Below are 24,208 nucleotides of genomic sequence, written 5' to 3'. Positions count from 1 at the left end.
TCGCCGGGAGATTTCTGGGGGGACCGCAAAACTTTAATGGGTAGTGAAAGTGTAGTGAACTGCCGTCGTCCCGATCGATAGAAACCGCCCTCCACGAAAACAGCGTCCACCGCAGGCGAGTAACCCCGACCTCCAGCACAGTGCATGCCCACGAAGCGGCCCGAAATGGTGGTCGGCGCATTCCCTATCGCCAAGCTCGCCGCGCTCGCCTTCCGGCAGCTGAGCAAGCCGCTCGCGAACCACATCAAAGCCGGCGCCAAAAAGAGCCCCTTCTTCCGAACCTACGTGTGCATGCCGCCGGCCCAGATCTACCACTGGATCGAGGTGAATGTCAAGATGCGCATCCTCAACCTGGGCCGACCCACCGACGTGCCCAAGCTCAACGAAGCCATGGCCATCGAACTGGGCTCCGAACTCCTCGGCGAAGTCATCATCTTCACGTCCGCCGCCGCCACCCTGGTCGCCGAGTACGTACGGCAAGCGCGCAACGAGCGCCTCAAGGAGCAGGCCAAGGAAGACAAGCATTGCTGCCTCGAACGCGAGGTGGAGGAGCTCCGCTTCCTCGCAGAGATGCACGAGGCCCAGATAAGGCACCTGTCCAGGCTCGTAGGTGACAAGAGCGGTGGCCCGCCGGTGGGCTTGCCGACGACGAGGAGTGCGACCACATCGACCGTCGAGGCCGGGAAAGTCGCCGAGGTCGCCGCGACTCGAGGAGCAACGCGTGGCTTAGCACCCCATCCGGTGGCCGGCGACCCCAGTGCCACCCATACTCACAGCTGTGAATGTGATGCAGTCGACGGAGACCGCGGCAAGACGACGCCCAATGGGACTGTAGTCAGGGCGGTCGATGAAGCCACGTCCACCCTCTTAGGAGCTCGAGCTAGCAAGTCGTAGCCAAGACGTCGCCGAGAGACAAAAAAGACACCGGGTTTTTCCTTTTCGGTTTTGCTTTTTATTTGAGCCCCTCCTTAGCGAAAAAAATGTTCTGTACTATACAAGAAGTGTATATATATATAGGAAGCGGCCAGTGCGCGACTTGAGTGGCAACTGCAGCCCTTGTTTATTTTTCTTCCCTTAGGTGCAATAAAACAATGATGCTTCTTTTTGGCACACACTGCAACTAAACTCTTGTGGTCTTTTCTTGCACCCAATTTGTTGAGTTCCACACGGCTGTTCAACACTCCCGCTAGGAAGCTGCGCATGACTGTGCTCCTACGAATTTGCAGGAACTCTTTGGCTTTGCAACTCCAGCTCGCATGAGAGTGTAGAGTCTACCGAGTGTTTGAGGTTGGGCACCATCCCTTGGTACCTGATATCACCGAAACAACAGTTTGCGAACTCTTCTCAGAGAAGAGCAAAACACTTTGACAAGGAACCAGTCAAATATTTGGCACTGGTAACGACTACAACAAACAATTCAGGATGCCTCTCGTGACTTCGTTTACAACTTCCCCGGCCAACTTAACAAAATGGTAACACAAACAAGAATGATACTGGTATGTCTGACCCCCCAAAACACCTTTTGCATCCTAAAAGACCAAGTTACTTCCCAATCCATGTTCTTGACTGATCCAGAGTGTTAATGCCATACATACGTCCGACTCAAATGCTGCCAAAGAAAGCGAGCATTAAACTGGCACATTGTTTTCAAATTTCCCGGTTTGTTATGTCCTGACCTCATCGTTGTTAAAATTTCCAGGCTTAGTAATTGTATGCAGATTTGCCACCAGGTGCCAACACAGTAGCTTCGTTCGATTTACTTAAACCTCCTGCACCGGTGCAGAAAAGTGTAAGGCAGTGTACTTTCGGTCGTATCTCGATGCACATATCGGAAGTACACCGCCCCACACTTTTCTGCACCGGTGCAGGTAAATCGAACGAAGCTAAAGTTTCTCTCGTCTGGAAGAGGAATGGCCGACCATTACTGACGTGGCTAGGAAACCTTAACTGTATAACACGGTTTTGCAACGAGACAAAAGATAACAAAAGGCGAATCATCAGGCAGTCTTGGGAGGCGTATAGTAGTGAGTAGGCACAAACGGCATCTTGGCAACAACGGCGGGAACCATCTTGCCGCGCACTTGCAGTTGCAGTGGCGTGCCGATCTTGGCGCTGGCAGTCGGCACGTAACCCATAGCAATGTTTGCGCCGACGCTCGGTGACGGGCATCCGCTCGTCACGGCGCCCAGTGCCTTCTGGCCGGATTCGTCGTAGATGGGTGCACCACCTGAGTGAAACAATGGACCCCTTTCAAAATGACCAGTGCCCCCTGGTGGAGAACTGGATGAAGGGTTCCCAGGATGAAACAATCTGCGCTATTAGGAAGGAGAGAAAAGAAGCATCTTTGAAAGAATCTGGGAACGAAAGCCACACTTTGTAGAGTCCCTTTGCATAGTCAATTGTTTACGCGGAGCATCCGTAACAGGAGGGCTCTTTAGTTGCAGGTATGGTGACCGAGACACATCTTTGACTGCCATGTTCGGCGTCCTATCCCTTTCCTACGTCAAAAGAGGTCCTGAAGTGATAACAAATGACTTGAGGGACACCTTCCTAGGACGCGGTAAGCACACTGGTCTGACACTTGTTTAAAACACCATAGTTGCGGGTAACCGCAAAGGGTGTCCCCGCACCTGCAGAGAGACACGTTGCACAGTGTATATCATCGAGCCACTTACAGCGAGCTGGAGCACCCGACTTTGCGACGATGCCGACCCTCTTGCGTGCAGGTTTCTGAGCGAGCTGCTCCAGAATCACTTTGGCCCCCGGGAAGTCGGCAGTCTGACGCCGCCGCTTGCCTGCGCTCACAGACAGGGTTGCCACTTCAATCCACAAATAAATCTTACATTTTAGATCTACGACTCCCACTCTGCCGGGATCACTGTGTCTCCGGGGGAAATTATTGGTATGGGAACACTCAGGGGCGAATGCAGGAATTTCCTGAGGGGGGGGGGGTCAAGTGTTGGTCAGCGTACCACATGTTTAGGAACCCCCTCCCCCACTCCCTCGTTTAACGCCCGAAATTTTACACAAGCAGAAATCAAGCGGGGGGTAAGGAGATCCGGACCCCCCCTCTAAATCCGCCCCTGGGAACACCCAATATGGCAGAAACTTGAAAATTGATCATAAGCACACTAGATAACGCTTTTTGTTGCATACGGCCTATAACAAAGAGGGAGTTAGCTAGTAAACATATAATTCAAACGGCGCAAAAAAAACACAGGGACAAGTTGAAGAAGGATGCAGATACAGTGCTGTCTGTTCATGGGTGCCATGGAGTCAGCTCCATGGCATCCACGCTTGTTGAAAACCCGCCTGAACCAAACGTTCACAGTTTTTATGCGGATCACTTTTAAAAAGAAACCAAACTCGCAATAAAATATTTTTTCAAGTGCCCCGATAGGGGGTACATAATCACTGGACGCTATATTTGAGGGGATGTTTAGAGCACATGCTCAGAATGAGCTTAGATTACTAGGCTGCTAAGACTGGCAATCTTGATGGTGCAAAAGGCACGTTGCACAAGTACAGTTAAAGGCCCGCCGTCGGCACGCGCTTAGCAGTTGGGCACACAGCTATGGCCGCCACTGAATACTCCCTATAGGGCACTTTCTTCTAAAAAAAGACAAAACAAATCTCAGTGCAATATTCAGTTCACGATTCATGAGCGATTCCAAAACATGCTTCTATTATGGGGTTGACGTCTCGAAATAGAGCTTCCCAATCACCCCTAACTCAAAATGAGGCGTGCAGTGTAAACACTAAATCAATTTTTGCTTTTTCCTTGTAACATTTATTTTGTAAGTACATACATGTCCTATCTGGGGAACTTAAAAACATTTTTTGGGGGAGTTCGGTATTTCATTATGTGTAGAAAGTAATTATTACGAATCGGTGACAATTTTGTTTTTAACTACTCTCATAAAGGGAAGCTGACGCACTTTTCACAAAATCTGAGTTCGGAGAAAACATTTATATCTTTTTGTCCCATGAAATCAGTTATTGCACTTATCTTGGGCAGGAGTAAACGTAAACCACATTCATTTTGAAAAATACATGCCCCGATTGCTGCCAGGCGTGCGGCAATCCTCTCTGCCGCCTGTTATCTGTCCAGACCGTCATGACGTCATTGTCGGAATCCCCGAGCCAGCTTGGTGGCAGAAAGGGTCATCTGAACTTGCCAATGACGCCACCTTTGCTAGTTTTTCCCTCCGCTTTCGCGCTTTCATACCCTCGGCGCGCCGCAATGTGCGGGTCTACGTCGAACTTTGAATCGGCTATTATGACGCTTCTACTAATAAGATCGAAAGAAAACTTACGACATATAACTTTTAAAGTGTCTATATTACGACTTGCACTGTTTGTTCAAATTCATGGACCTCTTCAGCTTCCTTTTAAAAGGTCCTCCTCTATTCTCCATAAAATCCAGATATTTTAGAACCTCGGGAGGATATATTAGAAACATCGCTGTTGTGGTCCGTGTGGATCCAGTTCAGGTTCAGGGGAGGATGGTTTCTTGTCGTTTGAGTTCGAAGCGAGTTTCTGTCTTTACTAGTAGTACCGTTGTGGATAAGAAGGCAAATGCTCTCCTTCTTTTACTCTGGTGTTTCCATCTCTTAGCGGCATTTCCCATTTAGGCACCTTTCGAGGGAAATAAAATTCAGCCGTGTTCGAGAAGTTTCGTGTCTGTGTCGTCGATCCTCTGCTTACCTACAGTCTCGGGGTTGCGTCATGTCTTAGAAACACAAAAGCTCTCTTATCTTCGTCCTATGGATAAAGGCGATATACACAAAATGTGTTTCCACAGCATCCTTCAAGGTTTGTGGTGGACATTGCAATTTTTTATTTTTCTCTTTGGAATAGCGTGTTATTTTATTCCAGACTCTGTCCATCTTTATGTGATGGTAAACATGTCTTGGACGCCTTGTTTCTTCCCATAAACAGTTCAAATGCGAACGACAAATGCCGTCCTTCGAGCAGTTAGTAGAGAACACCATGGTAGATAATCCGGCTACCATAAAATACTGCAGAATCGCCCACTTTGTTCAAGCTCCCACTATTAAGATGTTCCAAACGTGGGAATTCTGCAAAAAAATATGTTAAGTGCCTGATTTGACCGGACAAGCACCCGTGTCCAGATTAATCAAGTTTTCAGTGAAAGTGAAGTGGGCGTTCCCCTGGTATTTTACAATAGCTTTGCGTCTACCCACTAATCAACATCTGGCAAAAAAAACCCAAAAAACAATAATTGTTGCAGTGGTAGAATGTCGAGCTCATGATCACAGGGTTGCAGGTTCGATTCCCTATGAGGCGCGTTTCCAATTTTGTTCTTTCTTCCCAATTATGCGTTCACTTGTACAGATTGTCCCCCCAACCCTCAAAAGTCTCCTTCACTCTTGTTTCACCTAAACTGGAATATGCTTCATCCTTCTAGCATCCCCACCAATTTCTCTGTGACGCAATTGAAGTCAACCAAAATCGTGCAGCTTGTTCTGTTGTTTTCTATTACTCCCATTTCTCTAGTGTCGCTGCAACGAAATCTCAACTAATCCTTTCCGATCTTACCTTCCCTTATAAAATATCTAGCCTTCGGCTTTTTCACAAGGTGCATTAGTCCCCACTTATAAGAAAGTCTCTCCTTAGCCCACGCACCCGCGTTTCTTCAGGACTGGACCACTAGTGCAAAATGGCCAGACCCAGGACCAATGCCACGCCCACCGGCATTCGCTTCTACCCTAATCCATCGTGGACCGGAACAGTCTTCCCGACGATATCGTCGCCATTGCCGTCAACGCCGAGCTTTGCCTCGCACTAACCGGCCACTTCCCCTCGTAATGCCCCTGGGGCAATAGGACATTCGTAAATAAATAAATAAATAAATAAAAAAGTATTCGTTACACACTTTGGAATGATCTCCGTGGCATTCCTAACCTTCCTCGGGGCTCCCAGCCCTCGAGCACATTCCGCGATGATAATTTTCCAGCTTCCTCGCAAAACAATTTTGGGCGGGGAACGCTCACCGATGGTGAAGACGAGCCCGGCCTCGACGGGAGACGTGTCCATCCCGATGTCCTGCCCGTAGAGACAGAGCCCGGCCTCCAGCCGCAGGGTGTCCCTGGCCCCCAGGCCGGCCAGTTCCAGGCCTTCCAGCCCCACCAGGGCAGACGCCAGCTCCTCTGCCCGCCCGGCCGGCACGGAGATCTGCCACGACAACGAGAACCGCTACGGTGCTGGGACGTGTTTGGCAACGCAGGACGTCACAAAAGTCGGGAGCGTCGTGCTGTCGAGCGTCATGATCCTGGCGCTTCGGCGTGGAAGTTTTTTAAAAGCAATGCTGAACCGAAATTTGGAGCTCACAGAACAAGGCTGGAGTGAAAGGAGGGACGCAGCAAAACCCCAAAACATCACTCATACAGTGATATCTCTAACAGATGGCCATATATTTGAAAGAGAAGTGCACGAATGAACATGGCCGACAAAACCAACGAGACACGCGACGTCGCAATTCTCATTCCCTCTTCTCTTCGCTTGGTTCCTTCGAGTTGCCTCGAGCAGGTGAACTGGAGCGAGGAAGAGAGAAGCAAGACTGCTTCCCCCCCAGACTCATCTGTTTAAAGAGAATCGTGACGTCACATTCCTCGCTCGATCGTGCCCTTCTTTTCCAAAAAATACGGCCATCCGTTTAATATATCGATGTACGAGTGATGTTTCGGAGTTCGTAGCGTCCCGTTCAACGCTTCTGCGGCCTTATTTTGAGAAATCAAAATTTCGGTCCAGCATCCCTTTAACCCCTCGAGCGTTCTCTCATGCGGGTGCTCTCCCACGTAGCTTTCGATTTTCCCCCTACCTCTTGCAACTAGGCCGCGAATTTAATTTTTTGTGCAGAGCGACGTTTTGTTTTGTGACAACGCTCGTCAACAGCACGCAGGAAGTTTCGTTTCATGCAATTTCGTCTCGGATTGCTCTTTCGTCGTTCCAGAAAGACGAGCCTACGTTGTCTAACCTCGCTTTTTACGGAGAACGCAGAGATAGAGAAATTAATATAAAACAAACAAAATACAGAAGTCTCAGTTCCGAATAAAAAAAAAGTGTCGGTTAAGGTCGCTCAAAAAGAGCAACCTTCGGGGTGCGAGGACACCAACCTTTCGTGGCGGTTGGCTCCAAACTCGCTAGGCAACGAACACGTGTCCCTACACACCTCCCCAACGGCGCTTATCGCTCGGGTAAAAAATGCCGAGTCATCTCACTGTGAACACGTGTGCGGTGTGCAATGTTTCGGAGAACGGAGCTACTGTGCGTGCTCGGGATGCGTTCCACGGCCAACTGGAAAAGGACAATGGCACGCAGAAGGCGCAAAAATGAATGGTCTACGGGTGTTTCCGAGTTACATTTGGGCATAAAAGTGTTTCCATAAATAAACCAACGAACTGAGTGCAATGAAACTTCACGCAAAGGTGTGTTCAGGCGGTACATTCAGCGTACACAAATTTCACAAGCGTTAATTTTAGAGAAAAAAATTTAGCCTGAAAAACCTTTTCTTTTTCTCTATGCACATGCAAGGAGGAAAACGGTAAAAACTATATGGTCAACACTGTTGCTCACAGACGATGCAACATACAAAGCACAAACGTGAAAGATTCTTTGAGATGAACAAGCGAAGACAGGTTCAGCAGATCTGAACGTGTGTGATGCCTCTGCGAGTAATAGCGTCAACCACTCCGTATTTTCCCTCTTACTCTCTGTGTATAAAAAACAAAAACAAAAAAAAAAAAACAAGATTTTTTAGATTAAACAATTTTTTTTTCTTGAAAGCCAGCTTATGAAATTCGAGTACGATAAATTCATTATCGAAAGACAGCGCTCGTAATTGAAACACCCGTCGACACCCAAGAGGATGTTTCGGCGTACCTCCACACCGTCTTCGCCAGTGTAGCCGCAGCGAGTGATCCTGCAGTTGGGAATGCCAGCGATGGTGACCAGAGCACTTCGCATGAATGTCAGCGGTTCCAGCGGCTTGTCCACCAGGGGTCCCAGCAGTCGCGCCGTCGCCGGGCCTACGTCAAAGTCAAGAGCAGGAGGGTGTAAAGACGGGAGCAGAGCGTGGCAAATCCTGGGCGCCGACACCAGCGGTCCGGATGGAAAGAATGGGAAAGAAGGAGAGCGATGGGAAAGCGGAAAAAGTAAGCAGACGAAAAGTTAGGCGCATTCCTTTTGCTGCAACGAACTGAAGTTGCTCGAGTGCCCGTCAATTTTAGCTTCGTACAAGACACGATCCTTTCATTTTCCTGCAAATAAAACAAGGCACAGACTTCACAGGTGATATTTTGCCGCTTCTTTGTGCCCATTAGGGCTCGCCGGCAATACGGGCCCATCAAGACCGCCAACTAGGACCGCTCGTGTCCACATCTATGCCCCATTGTTCCGAAGTGGCCCCAATGCATGGGACTGTTCCCTCTAGAATATTATTTTAACTAAGAGTTAGAGTGCTCTTAAAAAAGTAATATAAGTTATAGCTAAAGTTGCTGTACCACACTTCCGGCCACTTACGACCGTTTGTAAAACGTCATTTTGAAAAAAGCATCATTTCTGAAAAAACCTATGAAAATAAACAATTTCTTGTAATAGTACATATGTTTGATCCTGTAAATACTGCAAAACCTTCGCTCTAGTAAAATGCAGTTCCAGGGTCACTTCGTAGACGGCACTAGCATGCCCTCTCGTCAAGGAGATTCCAAGAGCTCGGACGTAAGCGGTCGCAAGTGTGTGAAATAGCCTTTACAGTTAGGCGCAGAAACTATACGTAAAAGTTACTACAAAACACTGCATGGAATTCAGCTATGGCTGCCATGATTTCCACTCATGAAAAGACGAAGTGCATAGATGAGCTGGTGGTACCGTGGTGCAGAAAAGAAAAAAAATCTTTTAGTGTCTGTCCCTTTGACTAAAAGATTTTTCCTTTTCTGCACCACAGAGTCACGTGTCAAACGACATGATATGATTTCCATCGTGCTGTTTGGTTTTCAAAGGCAAAAAATATACCGGTTCGGCCCCATTTCGATTTAACATAATGTCCACGGTCATTCCGAGACATTACCAAGAATTATATATATCTTACAACTCATCATCGAGACTAAAGCAACCTGCTTGCTTGAAAAGATAAGGTAAATTAATAGGCAAGTAAAAAACGCAAACCACTGCATATACTCAGAGCAATGAACAAGTTGAAATGAGTTGAGATGTAGCAGTATTTAAAGTAACAGCTAAATTAAGTTACTACCGTAATATCCCGAGTCATCGCCCACCCCCCAACCGCCTGAAATTCGTTAAAAAAGTGGGGTGGGCCATGTCTCGGTGGGTGAGCACAAACACTTAAAAAAAAACGGAAAAAACGCCTATTTTTTTCTGCGTATCTAGCGCTGATGCACAAGAGATACATCAAACTCAAAACTCGATTTAGTTTCATTGTTTTATAGAAAAAAAAATGCTCACGAAAGTATATTTTACTATAGCGAAGTCCGTTGCTTGCATACGCGCTAGAAACACCGTGAAAGGATGTCACCATTATGTTCTCCTAGTTAGTAAAAAAAAAAAAAAAGAAAGAAAAGTCTACAAGAAAATAGAAAAACCGACCAGGCGCAAAGAGCGAGCGAGCGAGAGGACCAAAGAAGCGACCAAGAGCAATGCTGGGAAAGCGGGAAAGCCGGCGGTCGCGTTGGCAAATACTTTGGCGTCGGGCCAAGTAGGGCGCCTTGTCAATTGCAAGCTCTTGCGCAACTTTCTTGTTTGGTGCGTAGATACGTGCATCCGTGCACAGCGGGCTATCAATGCACGGTTGGGACGTACGCTCTGCAAACGTCTGTGTAGGACGTTCCAGCAAAGCTTTATTTACGCTTTGGCTTTGCCTAAAATATTGCACAACAGCGGTCGCGACGGGCGGGAAGAAGGAGCGGGTTCGCGGTGACCTTACTTCGGCGGAGACAGACTTTGACCTAACACTCCGCGGTTACGTTAACAAACTCCTATTTTGTTATCTTCATTGTTTTCTTTTCGCACGGATACACGACCACTTTGGGGTCGCTCACGGAGGAAATGCGTAAACAAAAAGAAGTGTCTTTCCCTCCTTCGTTTTACTTTGTCACGGACGTCCTCCAACTGTAAGGTCCGCGGCCACGTCATTCGGGTAAGATGAGTGTTCGCGGATTGCAGAGTCCGCGCTGGGGTATTTGAAGGGGTGGGCGATGACTCGGTGTTTTTTCGGAAATCGATATTGGCCCAAAAAATGGGGTGGGCGATGGCTCGGGGATGGGCGATGACTCGGGATATTACGGTAGTATGAGAGTGTGCTTGTTTGGAAAGATTGGATAAATTAATAAGCTGGGAGCGTCGAAAGTTTTCAGATGTAACAGTAATTATGAGAGTTACTTTGAACAGGAAAATTATCTGCTGCTATAGTACAAACATACTATTATCATTAACAAGTTTTAGTTAGTGAAATTATCTCCGCAATTGGTCATTTGGGAAATGTAATAAAATTGAAGTTACGGTCAGTCAAATATTTATTAATTTAACAAGCATTTAGTTACTAAAATTATTACTGCATTTACAATAACTTATATTCCTCGAATTAGCGGCTCAACAGCTCTGAGTAAAGCCTAGCCAATGCTTCATAGAATCTTTACCCCCCACACCATGTTGAGTGCAAACCAGCCCAAAAAGCCTAAATCCCATTGCACGGTTTGCGATTAGTGGCCACCATTCTTCGAACTCGGTTGAATTTAATGCAACATTTTAACATTTCAATCCCGTAAAATAGTCGCATAGTCGTGTATGTTACACATACACAACTATGCGTATACCCAAGTGGCTCAAGCTGGTAATCGGTAGTATTTTTCCACGCTCTTAGAAAACGAGCACCGTCATTACACTAAGTGGCAACTAAGTGTCGGCCAACTAGAATTCCCATGTTTGGACTGGGATATATATAGCAGACAAGTGTGGTAGCACCCATTTCAGCTCAAAACATTTAGACTGAAAGTGCAAAATGTGGATTCTATGAATCATTTCTGGGTTCGACCCCAGCCTCTACCCCTTTTATCTATCGCAATCTTGTAATCCCTATAACAGGTTGTATAGCAACAATAAAGCTTTTTTTGGTATTCAAGTTGCTGAACCTCAAGCTGAGGTGTTCCAAGTTGAGGCATTTCAAGTTGAAATGTTTTAAGTTGCGGCGTTTTAACTTCTGGCGTTTCAAGTTCTGGCGTTTCAAGTTCTGGCGTTTCAAGTTCTGGTGTTTCAACTTGCAATGTTTCAAGTTGTAGCATTTTAAGCTGCTGCATAAGTTGCTGCACTCCAGTTGCAGCACTTGAAGTTGCTGCACTTGAAGTTGCTGCACTTGAAGTTGCTGCACTTGAAGTTGCTGCACTTGAAGTTGCTGCACTTCAAGTTGCTGCACTTGAAGTTGCTGCACTTGAAGTTGCTGCACTTGAAGTTGCTGCACTTGAAGTTGCTGCACTTGAAGTTGCTGCACTTGAAGTTGCTGCACTTGAAGTTGCTGCACTTCAAGTTGCTGCACTTCAAGTTGCTGCACTTCAAGTTGCTGCACATCAAGTTGCGGCACTTCAAGTTGCGGCACTTCAAGTTGCGGCACTTCAAGTTGCGGCACTTCAAGTTGCGGCACTTCAAGTTGCGGCACTTCAAGTTGCGGCACTTCAAGTTGCGGCACTTCAAGTTGCGGCACTTCAAGTTGCGGCATTTCAAGTTGCGGCATTTCAAGTTGCGGCATTTCAAGTTGTAACATTTCAAGTTGCACCCGATACACACCTGCTTGAAGAATGAACAATATGTGGCCTACCTTGAACAGCCAGGAGGGCCCAATCATCCATCACCTCCAGCGAAGCACGGCCTCCTGCTGCCTGGAACTCCGACAGTTTCGCCTGTCGGACAATATGCCGATGTAGTGGAGAATTCACAAATTTTATACGAACAAGCTGGCATGCACTTGTGCGAGCAGGTTATATACAGGACCAGACAGTGTAGAGCTCACCCTGACGTGCGCCAAGTCCTTGTCCCTGCAGCCAGCATTTGAGACCACGTACAGGTGATCACCGGCTTTGTTAACTATCAGGTCGTCGATTATGCCCCCCGTTTCAGTCGTGTACACTGTCAGGGTGCCGCTGTCGTCAACAAGCCCTGCACAGACGTCGTTTTCAACCAAGCTTTGCATGCAATTACACCGAAATAAAAAATGTAGGCTTCTTCTCACTGATAGCTGAGGTGTGAAAAACTGGTGAGGTTGAATTTTTTTGTCTGTTATGGTCTTATTTCACCCAAACAGACTACTGTGAAATGCATACATTAAAACAATATTATGTTTTGCACATGGAGACATCGTTCTAACAATTAACGAAAAATTTTGTGGGCATGGAAGAAGAAAAGAATGCATTTAAAGTGTTTGCATGTTGGGAAGCCTCCAAGTCAGCACTGCCAATTTAGTGGTTTTCCTGCTAAGTTCAGCAGTTTTTAGTGTCATCCAGGGGAAAAAATTGCCATTTATTGGGTGGAAAGATTTTGAGCAATCTTCAAGTCATGCTAGCATTGTTTCTGGAGGTCTATAATGTTTTACAGTTTTCACTTACCAATAGCAAATAGCTTAAAAAGGCCCTGCAAGGACTTTTTTTACTGGTTTTTAATTTGCGCCAAACCTGAGCGCACTGAACGTAGTAACTTAGCGAAACTTTTCTTTTCTCAAATTACACTGCCTTTTAAAAGTTATAGGCAAATTAAAATTACAAAAACAAGCCAAAAATAACCTCCTTCAAACCTTCCTTGGTTGCTTGAGTAGCCGTGAACTAGAGGAGTAGTAGTGAGTTCAGCGAGCGCTCACGGCTGCCGCACCCTGTGTCGACAGCTTGAGAGGGCGCCACTAAAGCATGTTCTGGCTAGGCTGTATGAAGCTGGCAGCCAGGGCGGCTTGCATAGCATTTGCTGCGCGATCAAACACTAATTCGATATGACACTTCATTGGCCACAAACGACAGCAAACAAGGGGTAAAGATCAGTTCAGAACAGGAGCCACTTTGCGCTGCCATACTGCCAAAAGCCCAAACCGCAAGTCAAAGCTGCTCGCCGAAGGCCATGAGAACGCTTGGAACCGGTCTGATCCTCTCGTCCGTACGACCGCAGCGCTGCCGCATACATCCGGGACCTTTTTACGCTCGTTGCTCGTTGGCGCCTCATCCCACTACCCCTTTCTAGTATGTGCCGCCTTTTCCACTGCTTGGTGGCGGGTATGTCGACGGGTCATTTCATGTTTTTTCGTATTTTTCAAACTACATTTGTTTCTTTTCTGATCTAAAATAGCGAACAAAAACTACTTTTATAAATAATTGAAACAGTTTGTGCCGCTTATATTTTCTATTTCGACAAAAAAGAAGCTTTTAGCGGCTCTGACCAGTAGTAAGGCCAGGACCCAAGACGTCGCATATTGTGCGCTTTTGGCACCGCGGGTTGCCCCCGTAGGTAGAGAAGGTTTCCGCATCGTTCGGTTAAAATATTACGTACTGATATTTAGTTACTCTCTCCATGCCCGCTGGCTTACCCGAACCCTGAGGGTTGCAAAAATGTTCCAAAAGCCGGGAATCATGATTAAGAACAAATACCTCCAACTTGCATAACAGCACCAACAATTTATTAGACTTTTCGTCTCCTATGCGGGAGACATCATCAGTGCAACCTGGGAACACCCGACTAGCTACCAGCAATCCAAACGTTGGATTGCTGGTAGCTAGTTGGGTGTTCCCAAGCCGCACTGATGATGTCTCCCGCATAGGAGACGAAACGTCTGATAAATTGTTGGTATTGTTATGCAAGTCGGAGGTATTTGTTCTTAACCCCGAGGGACGTGGAAACTGCAAAAAAGGTAGACGCTTAAATATGATTGCAGGACCCCTTTAAGTTTCATGGTAAGCTAGAGTCCACGGGGTTGCCATCTTTGCTTGCAGCAAAATTGTGCTTAGTGAGGGCAACACACACAACACCACTGAGACATTACGATGGCAAACAATGAAGCACGTTTCTAACCTACTTGGGCGTGAATGTACAAATGTGATTTTGACGTCTGTCAGATGAAATGGGCCCAATAAAATATGCACAAAATATCTGAAAAAAAAAAAAAAAAACTATCCTCATTTTTTATGATTTAAGTTTTTGAAACTGGATTACTGAAAGTTTCAAACGACATCAGACAAGCCAGATACCACCACTGCAAAACAGAAATTTCTGCAAAGCATATGTGAATTAAGCTGATGAATCTTGAACTGCTGCCAAATCTTGCTTGAAAGATTGGAACGCGATGGAGGTATACGTCGTTATAAGGCAACACATCTAACCAACGATTACAGCAAGGTGAGGCAGTGGACATCATTCTAAGCATGAAAGCGGTTCGAATCAAAAAGGAGAGCTTCCGTTTAAGGGTTCTTTTTTCCATTATACTGCTTCTGGAGTATAATTATAACAGTAAATTGTAATAAAAATTATTCTCATCTTGCACCTTAAATTTAGTGGTTTTTAGCAGCATTTCAAGATTCTTATAGAGGACTCCTTAATTTTTGAGTTTATAACACTGGTTCAAACAGAAACATATCTTTCATCACCTTCATATTTCTATACACCAACTCATGTTTACAAACAAACCGGAGTGCCCCTAGCGGACGTCACCGGCGCCGCGCATGCGCCGTGGATGGTGGGCAAGAAGCCCGCCGTCGCCCATAAACAAACCATTGAATTGCGTTGTTGTCGGCGTCGGTGGGAGTCCCCGTGCTCTTTTTCGCGTTGGAATTGTTGATTCTACGTCCTCCTAACAATGTCTGACTACTTGAGCGGCTTCAGCAAAACTGTCGAGGCAAAACTTTGCGTGAATAATGTGACTTGCGGCGATTCATTTCACGTGGACGCCGCAGAATGGGCGCTAAAGCCTGACTCCCACGTCGAGATTCTGCTCGCTATTTTCAGTCGCGACGTCGCTCGGACTGCAAAAGCGTGGACCGTAGCTGAGATGGTGGACATCGATACTGAAAACCTCAAGTAGAATCGGGCATTACAAGTCGGTGATGGTCACTGGTAACAATGATCAACAACTTCTTGTATCTGTTTACACTTAGCCGACTTACCCCAACCAACCTTCAAAAGTGTTTTGAGGCCTGCACTTAGTTCTTATCGCAATTACCGGGTCAATGTTTGGTTTACGAGCCGCTGTCGTTTGAACGAACTGACGACAAAGAGCAGCCAAGTTTGAAAGAGCAGACGACAGTTGGAACGCACGCGCAATGGAGTACGGGCAAGAAGCACCGCGTCCCGCGTCAACAAACCATTCGATTGTCACGTTGTCGGCGTCTGTGTGAGTCTGCATACTCTTTTTCGCGTTGGAGTTGTCGATTCTACGTCCTCATCGCAATGTCTTGCCACTTTAATCGCCTGAGCGAAATCATCAAGGCTCGTTACGCTGCTAAACTTTGCATAAATAATTTGACGTGCGGCGATGTATTTGCATGACCGCCGCAGAATGGACGTACAAAACCATGATGAGACTCTTCTAGCTATTTTCGGTCGCGACGACCCTCGTGCTGCAAAAGTGTAGAAGGTAGCGGCGATGATCGACGTCGATGCTGAAAATCGGAAGCGGGAACAGACAAAGCGTAACAAGTAGGTGATGGCCACCGGTACCAATGATCAACATCTTGTATCTACTGCTTACACCGAGCCTACTTAAGTCTTTTGAGGCCTGCAATTACTTCTTATTGCAATCACCGGGTCAAAGTTTGGTCTACGGGCCGCTTTTGTTTGAACGAGCAGACGACAAAAAGCAGACAACTTTGAAAGAGCAGACGAAAGTTCGAACGATCAGGCGGCCGTGTGAATTTGAAGACGCACTGAATCCGTGGGTGGTCCGGACAACTTGGGGGTTTTCTCTCGGTCATGTTGGAACAAAGCAAATACATCTGGCGACTACAAATTGTGGCCCGCACAAGCAATCGTAGTTCGACAGCGTCAGGTTTGCCCTTTTCACGGCTGCTATCGACGTTCTCGGACGAACGGAGGGTGCAAAAACACATGAAAACTTATCTTCAAACCTTCCCAGACTCTCTTGGTAAAGCCCCCATCGCAGCATTTTGACGAGAAGGCAGGTTTTTTGTCTCGTTTCTTCCAAAGGAACACAGGAATGCATGTCTGGCACGGCGACTTCTGCCCACCGCCCCAGACCGGAAGTGCGTCCGGCGCGCCACCACCGCGGCGTGACGTAGGAGAGTTGAGTTGGTGTATAGGGTGGTTTCACCCGACATACACATAATATCTGACTTTAACTGTCGAAAGACTCCACAGTGATGAACGTGATTTGCGTCGCGATTGATTGCGCCAGCCGGAGTTGTTGTCGACACAAAGGAGCATCGGCTAGAGCTCAATTTTCACAGATATCGACTGCTATTCAGGGCTAAAACAAGCTGGTGCTTAAACAGCTGGCTCGCTGACGGCCAAGATCTGCCAAGACAGCTTTGATGGGAGGCGTAAATAGGGAGTTGGCAAGGATTTCTTCAACTCAAGTAAATGCCTGCTTCGAAGTTCTGCCGAGGGCACAGTCACCTACCGCGATGAGGTCAACACCAAAAACAACACTAATAAAGCATCGCTTGCGCAAAAACAAACAGGAAAATTAAAGACGATTATCCAGCACCTCTGCAGAGAGCATGTCGTAGGTAGAATACCATTTTGTGAAGCCGCCCTATAGACGATTGCAAGCAGGGCATCAGGCCGACACCATGTCTACGTTCGTGCTGGCGAATGCATGTATTTACAAGCTTGTCAATGCTAATTTCACGCCCATGGTGCACATGCTTGCACGCACGGGGACCAGTGAGGCGTCATGGTCTATAACAAACGTCAACAAATGGATGGATGAATAAATTAACGGCCGTATCCCATATAACGTGCCATAGCTTGTGCCACCTAGCCTAAAAACGAAGAAAAAATAAACATGATTCCATCTCCCCAATAGACAAGAATGGGGTGGCCGGGACAAATGTTGTGTAGGAGAAGCTGAAACACGCCGTCGCAAATCTTTCGTAGCGGCTGACTGGAAATTCGCCATACTTGCGGACAACTTTCCCTGGCATTTTGAAGCGATCGGTATGGGTAACAACACACCTTTCCAATACTCATCACCCAGGTGAAAAATGCCGAGTGACCAAGCTGCGAACATGTGCATGGCATCCAATATTTCGCACAAAGCTGCTGCAGGTGCTCAAGACGTGTGGCCAAGTACACAAAGACAACGGCACGCAGAAGGCGCATATTGGAACGGTCTGCAGGGTGTTTGTTTTTTAGCCCGATTCGAGCGCTAAAGATTAGCATAAATAAACGAATAAACGGAGTGTAATGACACTTTACACAAAGATGTCTTTAGGTGGTGCATTTATCTATGAGTAGGTATCAGGAAATAAATGTTAGCCTAGCTGAGAAAACCTGTTTTTCTCCCATGCACAAGGAGGAAAGCAGAAAAAAACAATGTCCGGTCAATGCTGCATTCCGAGCGTGTGGGGTGGGGTACCCATGAGCAGCAGTGTTAACCTGAGAGCTTTTACTGTTTTCTTTTATGTGCCAAGAAAAAAAAAAACGGTTTTCATTTTTAAGTTTTAAATTAATTTTTTTTTAGCCTACACTCGTAACATTCGAGGATGATAAATGCACTACCTAAAGACACCTTTGTGAAAAGGCTAAATGCACTCTAATCATTGGTTTGTCTGGACAAATAATTTTTAAGCTCGATTATGGAAACACACTGATGCGAATCGGAAGCCTTGCCTTCAATGTCGGACACGACGAGGGACTCGACGAACTTGACCCGGTCCTCTCCGTGCAGCTTGCTCTGCAGCATGTGCGAGACGTCGAACAGGCTGGCCTGCTTCCTGGTGTGCAGGTGCGAGGCTGCAATGCCCATGGACCCGTACTGGACCGGCATCTCGTAGCCGGCAAAGGGCACCATCTTGCCGCCATGCTTCACGTGGAAGTCGTACAGGACGGTGCGCTGCAGGGGGGCCTGCACGTGGAGACATGCTCTCCACTTTTAATGTGCATGTTTCTGCAACACCTTAAAAAAGAACACTACCCAGAAAAAAAATTCTTAAAAAATGTTGAATTTGATAAATGTCCTATTTACATCCACCCCCATGTAGTCTTTCCAGAAAGTTTCAGTTGTTTACACTGCATAGCTATTTTTGTGGCACGCACACTTTGAACACATTTTCCTTCATTCCACTTTTTGGCGTAAATTACTTTAGGAAAACTCTCGTTCGGTAGCGGGACAAAAGGAAAGGCTCACTCAATGGTTTTCCTAACTGAAATTTAATAGGCAGTGCAACTGTGGCATTGCTTTTTTTTACTTTGTGCGTGATTTTTAAAAAAAATGTTGAGATTTTGTTCACAACATAAAAAGGCTAAAGATTTATTCAATTTTTGAGCGTGATTTTAGCGTAAAATTTTGTTTTCACACTTGCATTGTCAGGGCAATCTGCTGCATATATAGTAAAGAAACATGCTGGGTATTGCATTAGTTTTCGAATGATAGTTTCCTTAAACAAGGTCATAATGTTCGTGATAGAAATGACTATAATTTCTTTCACAATTCATGTATACAGATGAGGGTTTGCACTGCATTCTGCCTAGCAACCGCCAGTATATACTGTAAATTTCATTCATATTAAGCCAAAGATTCAAAAGTTGACCCTTTCAGGTACTACGCCAAAGACGTTTCCGAGATTGTCTGTTCTTGGTGATAACTAATTTTACGGGCTTCAAGCATCCTAGAAATTCAAAAATTATACTTGTGTGGCGTCCATTTCCCTACTAAAAATGTGACACTGGCACCTCTGCTGAATTCTGTGCTCCAGATTTTCGCTCAGAAAGGGGCGTGGCACGAACTTCTGTCACACCTTTAGTACAGAAATAGACATCGCACAAGCATGATCTTTCAATTTCTGGGATGCTAAGATTCCGTAGAATGAGCTATTGCCAAGAACAGACAATCTCAGAAACGTCTTTATTGCACCTTTAAAGGGCAGGGTACTGCAATGCAATTCTAGAGCCTATTTTATTGTCCAAATGTCAACCATATGTCCTGGCAGCACCACAGAGACACACATTTTTTGCTTGAAAAAACATCAAAACAATATTTAAAAGGAATAAACCGAATTTTGTTACGTCACTCCGAACTTAAAAGCAGTGCCGCTCCACAGATGTACAGCAGAAAGCTGAGTACGTACGAGCCCTGTCAAACCAGATTTTTCACGTCTCCCGGCCCATTCAACTCCTGCTCCTTTTAAAACTAAAACAGCCAGGTTGTGATGCATTGACGACACACAGTGGCAGAGCTCATAACTGCGCCAGCCCCCAAGCAACTTTGTCCGTGATAGGACAGTTGGTGTCACGTCGCCCAAGATGCATCGCGCTCTCCGATGGCCGATCTTCGAGCGCTCGTAGAAATCGGCCTTTTGGAACGAAAAATACAGCCATAAATTTAAAACTCAAGCACGCAACTGCCATTAACAGACAGAGTTAATCAAGATTAACTTATTTCTGAATGTGAGGTATATATTTAAGTTTTGACTCAGTCTCCCTTCAAGGCTCGTTCACACACTTGTGTTTGCTTATAGGACCGAGTTCTTTTTGTGATCTGTAAGAGAGAATACACGTCTGGCACGCTGGCACCATCTATGAGGAGACTTCAGAACTGCATTTCACTAGAGCAAAGGTTTTGTGGTATTTGCGAGATCAAATGCATGTACCATTTATGAGAAACGGTTGTTTATAACATTGCCAAAAGCTTTTCCAGTCAAGAAAGAAAGAGTGATGTGCGAAATATAAAAAAAAAAAAATATACGGGAACTGAAAGTGTTCCACGGATATTCGAAAGACACCGGCATGTCCTCCCGTTATAAAAGGTTTTAAGGCACATGTGGTCCTAACCAGTCATAAGTGTGTGAACCGCCTTTACCAAGCACTGCGACATCCGTCGGGCATCTCCAAGATGCCTTGACCAGATGTCATAGAGCAGACATCTTGGCGAGAGAACCAGAGAGAAATAAACATCTAGTACCAGCTGTTTTCCAGCTCAGGAAGTGCCTCCTATTCTTGGGGCTACGAGACATCTTGGATGATATCTTGCAGATGTGAGAATCTAGAAGCTTGACATGTTGGCAAAATCTGCAGGACTCCTTTAGACACACTTGTAGACGTTTACGAGAAATCTAAAAGGTATACTTGGCAAGATGTACCGAGATGCCTTGCAGACTACTTGGCAAGACATTATATATCTGGTAGATCTTTACAAGAAGTCAAGGCATCTGCAGGGCATCCACTTCTCAAAACGTCTCGATATATATAGGTACCTCGAGAATGCAATTCAAACCACATACAACCCAGGTACCGCCCCAAGTGCCCCTCCCTGGTATCGAAATGTCCTGTGAAACATTATTGTGTACATGCATACAAACAACTATTCTCTGATATTTCACGTGATAAGTAGAATGTGAACAGTCACAGCTATAATGAATGAAAAATCTATGCTAAGCATAGATTTTTCAAACGCATTTGATTGCATTTCGCATAGGAAATTAGTAACAAAACTTAAGATGTTTGGACTAAATGAAAACATCACAAGTTGGATTGAGGCTTATTTAAGAAATAGATCACAGACGGTTGAAGTTCGAGATGCCCCTTCATACTCATTATCGGTAACTTCAGGTGTATCACAAGGGTCCGTATTGGGACCATTGTTGTTTCTTTTATATATTAATATCTCTACGGTCATTAAACCACCAGTACAAATAAACTTGTTTGCAGATGATTGCTTAGTTTACTCACCCATTAAGACATCCAAAGACAGGCAGCATTAGATGATAGTTTGGACTATATCAAACAGTGGTGCTTCCAATGGCAAATGGAAATTAACTTCAAAAAGTCATCCTATACTCACGTCACTAATAAGAAGAATGTATCTCTATTTCAGTATCACATTGGGAATGTAGAACTAACAAAAGCAGAAACTTTCAAGTATTTGGGGGTAACGATAAGCCAAAACTTAAAATGGCAGCCACATATCATCAATATCTGCGCAGCTGTGTATAGGAAATTATGTATGCTTAGAAATAAACTTAAAAATAGCAATAAAGAAATAACACTTACGGCCTACAAAACTCTAATACGACCTACTCTAGAATACGCCTCAATCGTTTGGGACCTTGCATCCAAAACGGACTTAGACAAGCTCGAGAGAATACAGAGGAAGGCCGCACGTTTCATAACTTCAAATTACAAATCAACGTCCTCTGTGACAGAAATGTTGAATGCTTGCGGGCTTGAACCCTTAGCGGTTAGGAGAAAAATTGCACGCCTAAAGTTTTTATTTTTGATTTATCATGGACAAGTAAAGATCAACCGAGACACTTATCTCAGAAACATAACCAATAGATCAGCTAGATTAAATCATTCCAAAGCATTGCAGTCGTATCTACCCAGAATAAATGTTTTCAAGTATTCCTTTTTTGCAAATACAATTAACGATTGGAATAAGCTTCCCGAACATATTGTAAATCACAACGATGTTTCAGTGTTCGAAGACGCCGTTAGACTTTTTTACTCTGTTTAAAGAGTGAGCATACCGCCTTGGTGTTATTTTTGTCTTTTTGAGGTTAAATATGTATATATTACGTGATACTTTGAATATTGTATTATATATATATATATATTTTTTTTGTATATAGTGTTTTTGTACATGGAACGTGCCCTGTTATTATTTGTGATAATTTTTGTCAGTATATTGTCATTGTTAAATTTATTATCACTTTTTACGTGCATTTAGTGCTCTTGTTTTCTATTTTGCGCTCTCGGCGCGTTTTGTGTTTAATCTTGTAACCACTTTATTGTTCATAGCTCTGTTGGAGGTATGAACCATATTCTTTTTTGTGTGTGTTTGTTCCTCCCTGCCACGGCCCCACGGGCCAGCAGTATGTACAAATAAATAAATAAATAAGTAAAATGTTAGGTAATGCCCTGGTGGAGCTGGTCAAGCACTGATGGGTTATATGCAGATGCACAACAAGATAAAGTCCCCTTGTAAAAAATAAAAAATAAAACAAACACACAATTAACTTTTTTGAAAGAATACTCTTTCTTTGTTCGTCAGCAACCAAAATTGTAAGCTCTGAAGGCTGAGACAGTGAGCGTGAACGAACATAGTGAATCAAATTTAAATTATTAGCAAAAAAAAAAAAAAAAAAAGCTGGATCATTTACATAACAAAGATGTGCGTGGCTTCCTGGTATGTTCATTATGCGCTCACGCATGAAGTGTAAGATGGCATTTTATATATGGAACACACCAAGAAATGGGGTAGAATTATTCTTTCTCTTCCCTCTGCCACTGTCACAACCAAGCTTTCCTTCAAAACTTTTTTTTTTTTTTTTTTTTTTTTACAAAAATAAGTTAACGTAATGCACTGCAAGTTTTAGCTTTGTGACAAGCTAACTTCTTAGCTCTACCATCGCATATGAGGGAAATACTCGCTTCGTAGCTCACAGACCACTTCAAAATTGTAATATGCAGCTTTGTTTTTATCTAAATCGCTTTAATCATGTAAAAAAAAGAAGAAAGGCGGAGCGCGACTGGGCTCAATTACTACGACCTCCAAAAGCACACCAAATCCACAGTGCGTTCAGCTATGTCCTCGTTCAAGAGGGATAACTTGCCATCAACCTACCTCGCTGCTGCAATGCCGTAGCTGGCGGACGCAAGGCGTTGCGAGTGCCGCTTGACCGAGCCTGGGGATGACTTGGCAGAAAAGGCTGACGAGCTGCATCTCGACGACGCACCCGCGGTGTCCGACGCAGTCGCGATAAATGGGCCGGCGATTACGGCCGACTGGCCCAGCGATCATAGAGGACTTTCTGTTGCTTGCATATTTTCTTCTTTCGGTCTTATCTCGCGCGTGGTTCGAGTCGTCTGCTCAATTCGCCCGATTGTGTCCGTTGTAGTGTGCCTAGATTACTGAGTGTTTCCAACCGCTCGATCGGTGTCAAATGGCTTAGCAGTCATGAAGTCCGACTGAAGTCCAAAAAAATATTACCTGACTTGAGTTGCCCTTTCTTTTAAATCTAGTTCGTGCACGAAACAGAACGGAAAGCACCCCTCGGTTACCTTTTTTTCGACAACAGAAACCAGTTTTCAATCGGGCGGCGGGTTGCGGCACCTAGCGAATACTTTGAACATAATCGTGATCAAATTTTGCAGAAAGAGCTAAAAGTAGCAAAAGCACCTCTGAACAAATAATGCCCCATCCTGATTGCACGGATGAGTGTTGCTCAACACTCATTCATTTAATATGGCGGTTAAAATCATCAGGGTTGGCTTGGCAAAGCCGGAACATTTCTGGCGAGGACCTTTACCATGTTCCAATCATTGGGCGTTGTGATGGGAATTTCTGAATCTGCCAGACCAGAGGGACGTGGGCTTGTAATGCAACACACATTTTAGAGATGTTTATTTTTTGGCCACCAATAACAAAGCTCTTAATGGAAGCATGGTTGCTGCTTGGTGAGCCAGCTTACATTGTCTACATTCTCAAAAACTGCCACCAGACAATTACAATTTTTGTAAACATTGAATTCTAAATGATTGCAGTCGAGTCTCGGCTGATGGCAATAGGCTGGCCGAACAATGTTTCATCGAAAGCTTCTGTCCGTGCACATTGCCTTGGCCGTCTGCATCCAGATGGTGGCCCAAATTGTCGAACCCTTGGCGTTTTTTACAAGGCCTTGGTGCAACCTCGGGCTCGAGATTATTTTCTCCGAGCAGCACGGTCTGTATTGAAAGCCTAGGATTAGGGCCTCGCAAATTTATTTTCTTCTCTAGGCGTTCCCCTGCTTGCTAGGCATAGGTGGTATAGATTTCTTCCGCCCACGTAGCTAGGAAGCTTCTGGAGGCAACACACTGATCTCAATGACAATTGCTGGATCGCGCTTGCCGCTCCCGCAAGTGAAGCCACCGGGCGTCACTCGCTTGGGATACGATTTGCCGTTTTTGCTAGCCTTTGCTGCGGTTTTCCAGCGTGCTGACGACACGTTTTCTACTCGTTCGTCGTCATTCGCCGAAGAAGTTTTTTGAAGAC

At 45.3% G+C, this 24,208-nt stretch overlaps 2 protein-coding genes across 3 annotated transcripts; one reads left to right on the top strand and one right to left on the bottom strand.

The window, feature by feature from the left end:
- The first annotated feature begins 144 nt into the window (after positions 1-144).
- LOC8025519 (optic atrophy 3 protein homolog) lies at positions 145-1,120 on the top strand. The gene has a single exon (XM_002409307.5). It carries the CDS (start codon positions 145-147, stop codon positions 892-894), a length of 750 nt encoding a protein of 249 aa, XP_002409351.2. The 3' UTR covers positions 895-1,120.
- LOC8025520 (aminomethyltransferase, mitochondrial) lies at positions 931-23,667 on the bottom strand. 2 transcript variants are annotated; one of them, XM_029977957.4, is made up of 8 exons: positions 22,802-23,667; positions 17,851-18,085; positions 12,041-12,186; positions 11,849-11,930; positions 7,906-8,051; positions 6,018-6,198; positions 2,676-2,795; positions 931-2,227 (listed from the first exon to the last, which is right to left on the bottom strand). In XM_029977957.4, exons 1-8 carry the CDS (start codon positions 22,976-22,978, stop codon positions 1,998-2,000), a joined length of 1,317 nt encoding a protein of 438 aa, XP_029833817.2. In that variant the 5' UTR covers positions 22,979-23,667; the 3' UTR covers positions 931-1,997. The 2 variants fall into 2 exon arrangements, with proteins under 2 accessions (XP_029833817.2, XP_040067495.1); XM_040211561.3 differs by having other exon boundaries at positions 1,818-2,227; positions 17,851-18,109; positions 22,802-23,187.
- Between the last annotated feature and the right edge of the window lie 541 nt (positions 23,668-24,208).

Source organism: Ixodes scapularis, unplaced genomic scaffold (genome assembly GCF_016920785.2).
Source record: "Ixodes scapularis isolate PalLabHiFi unplaced genomic scaffold, ASM1692078v2 PGA_scaffold8__174_contigs__length_109621045, whole genome shotgun sequence".
Classification (NCBI taxonomy): Eukaryota; Metazoa; Arthropoda; class Arachnida; order Ixodida; family Ixodidae; genus Ixodes; species Ixodes scapularis.
This window is presented reverse-complemented; position numbering and strand designations above follow the sequence as displayed.

What these genes read in the sequence shown, in the direction of transcription:
- LOC8025519 (XM_002409307.5), top strand. Translation starts at nt 145, where the DNA reads ATGCCCACGAAGCGGCCCGAAATGGTGGTCGGCGCATTCCCTATCGCC.
- LOC8025520 (XM_040211561.3), bottom strand. Translation starts at nt 22,978, where the DNA reads ATGATCGCTGGGCCAGTCGGCCGTAATCGCCGGCCCATTTATCGCGAC. An exon ending in TACGGCATTGCAGCAGCGAG is followed by an intron (nt 18,110 to 22,801) that starts GTAGGTTGATGG and finishes GCACATTAAAAG; the next exon opens with TGGAGAGCATGTCTCCACGT. An exon ending in CGGGCTCGTCTTCACCATCG is followed by an intron (nt 2,796 to 6,017) that starts GTGAGCGTTCCC and finishes CTGTGAGCGCAG; the next exon opens with GCAAGCGGCGGCGTCAGACT.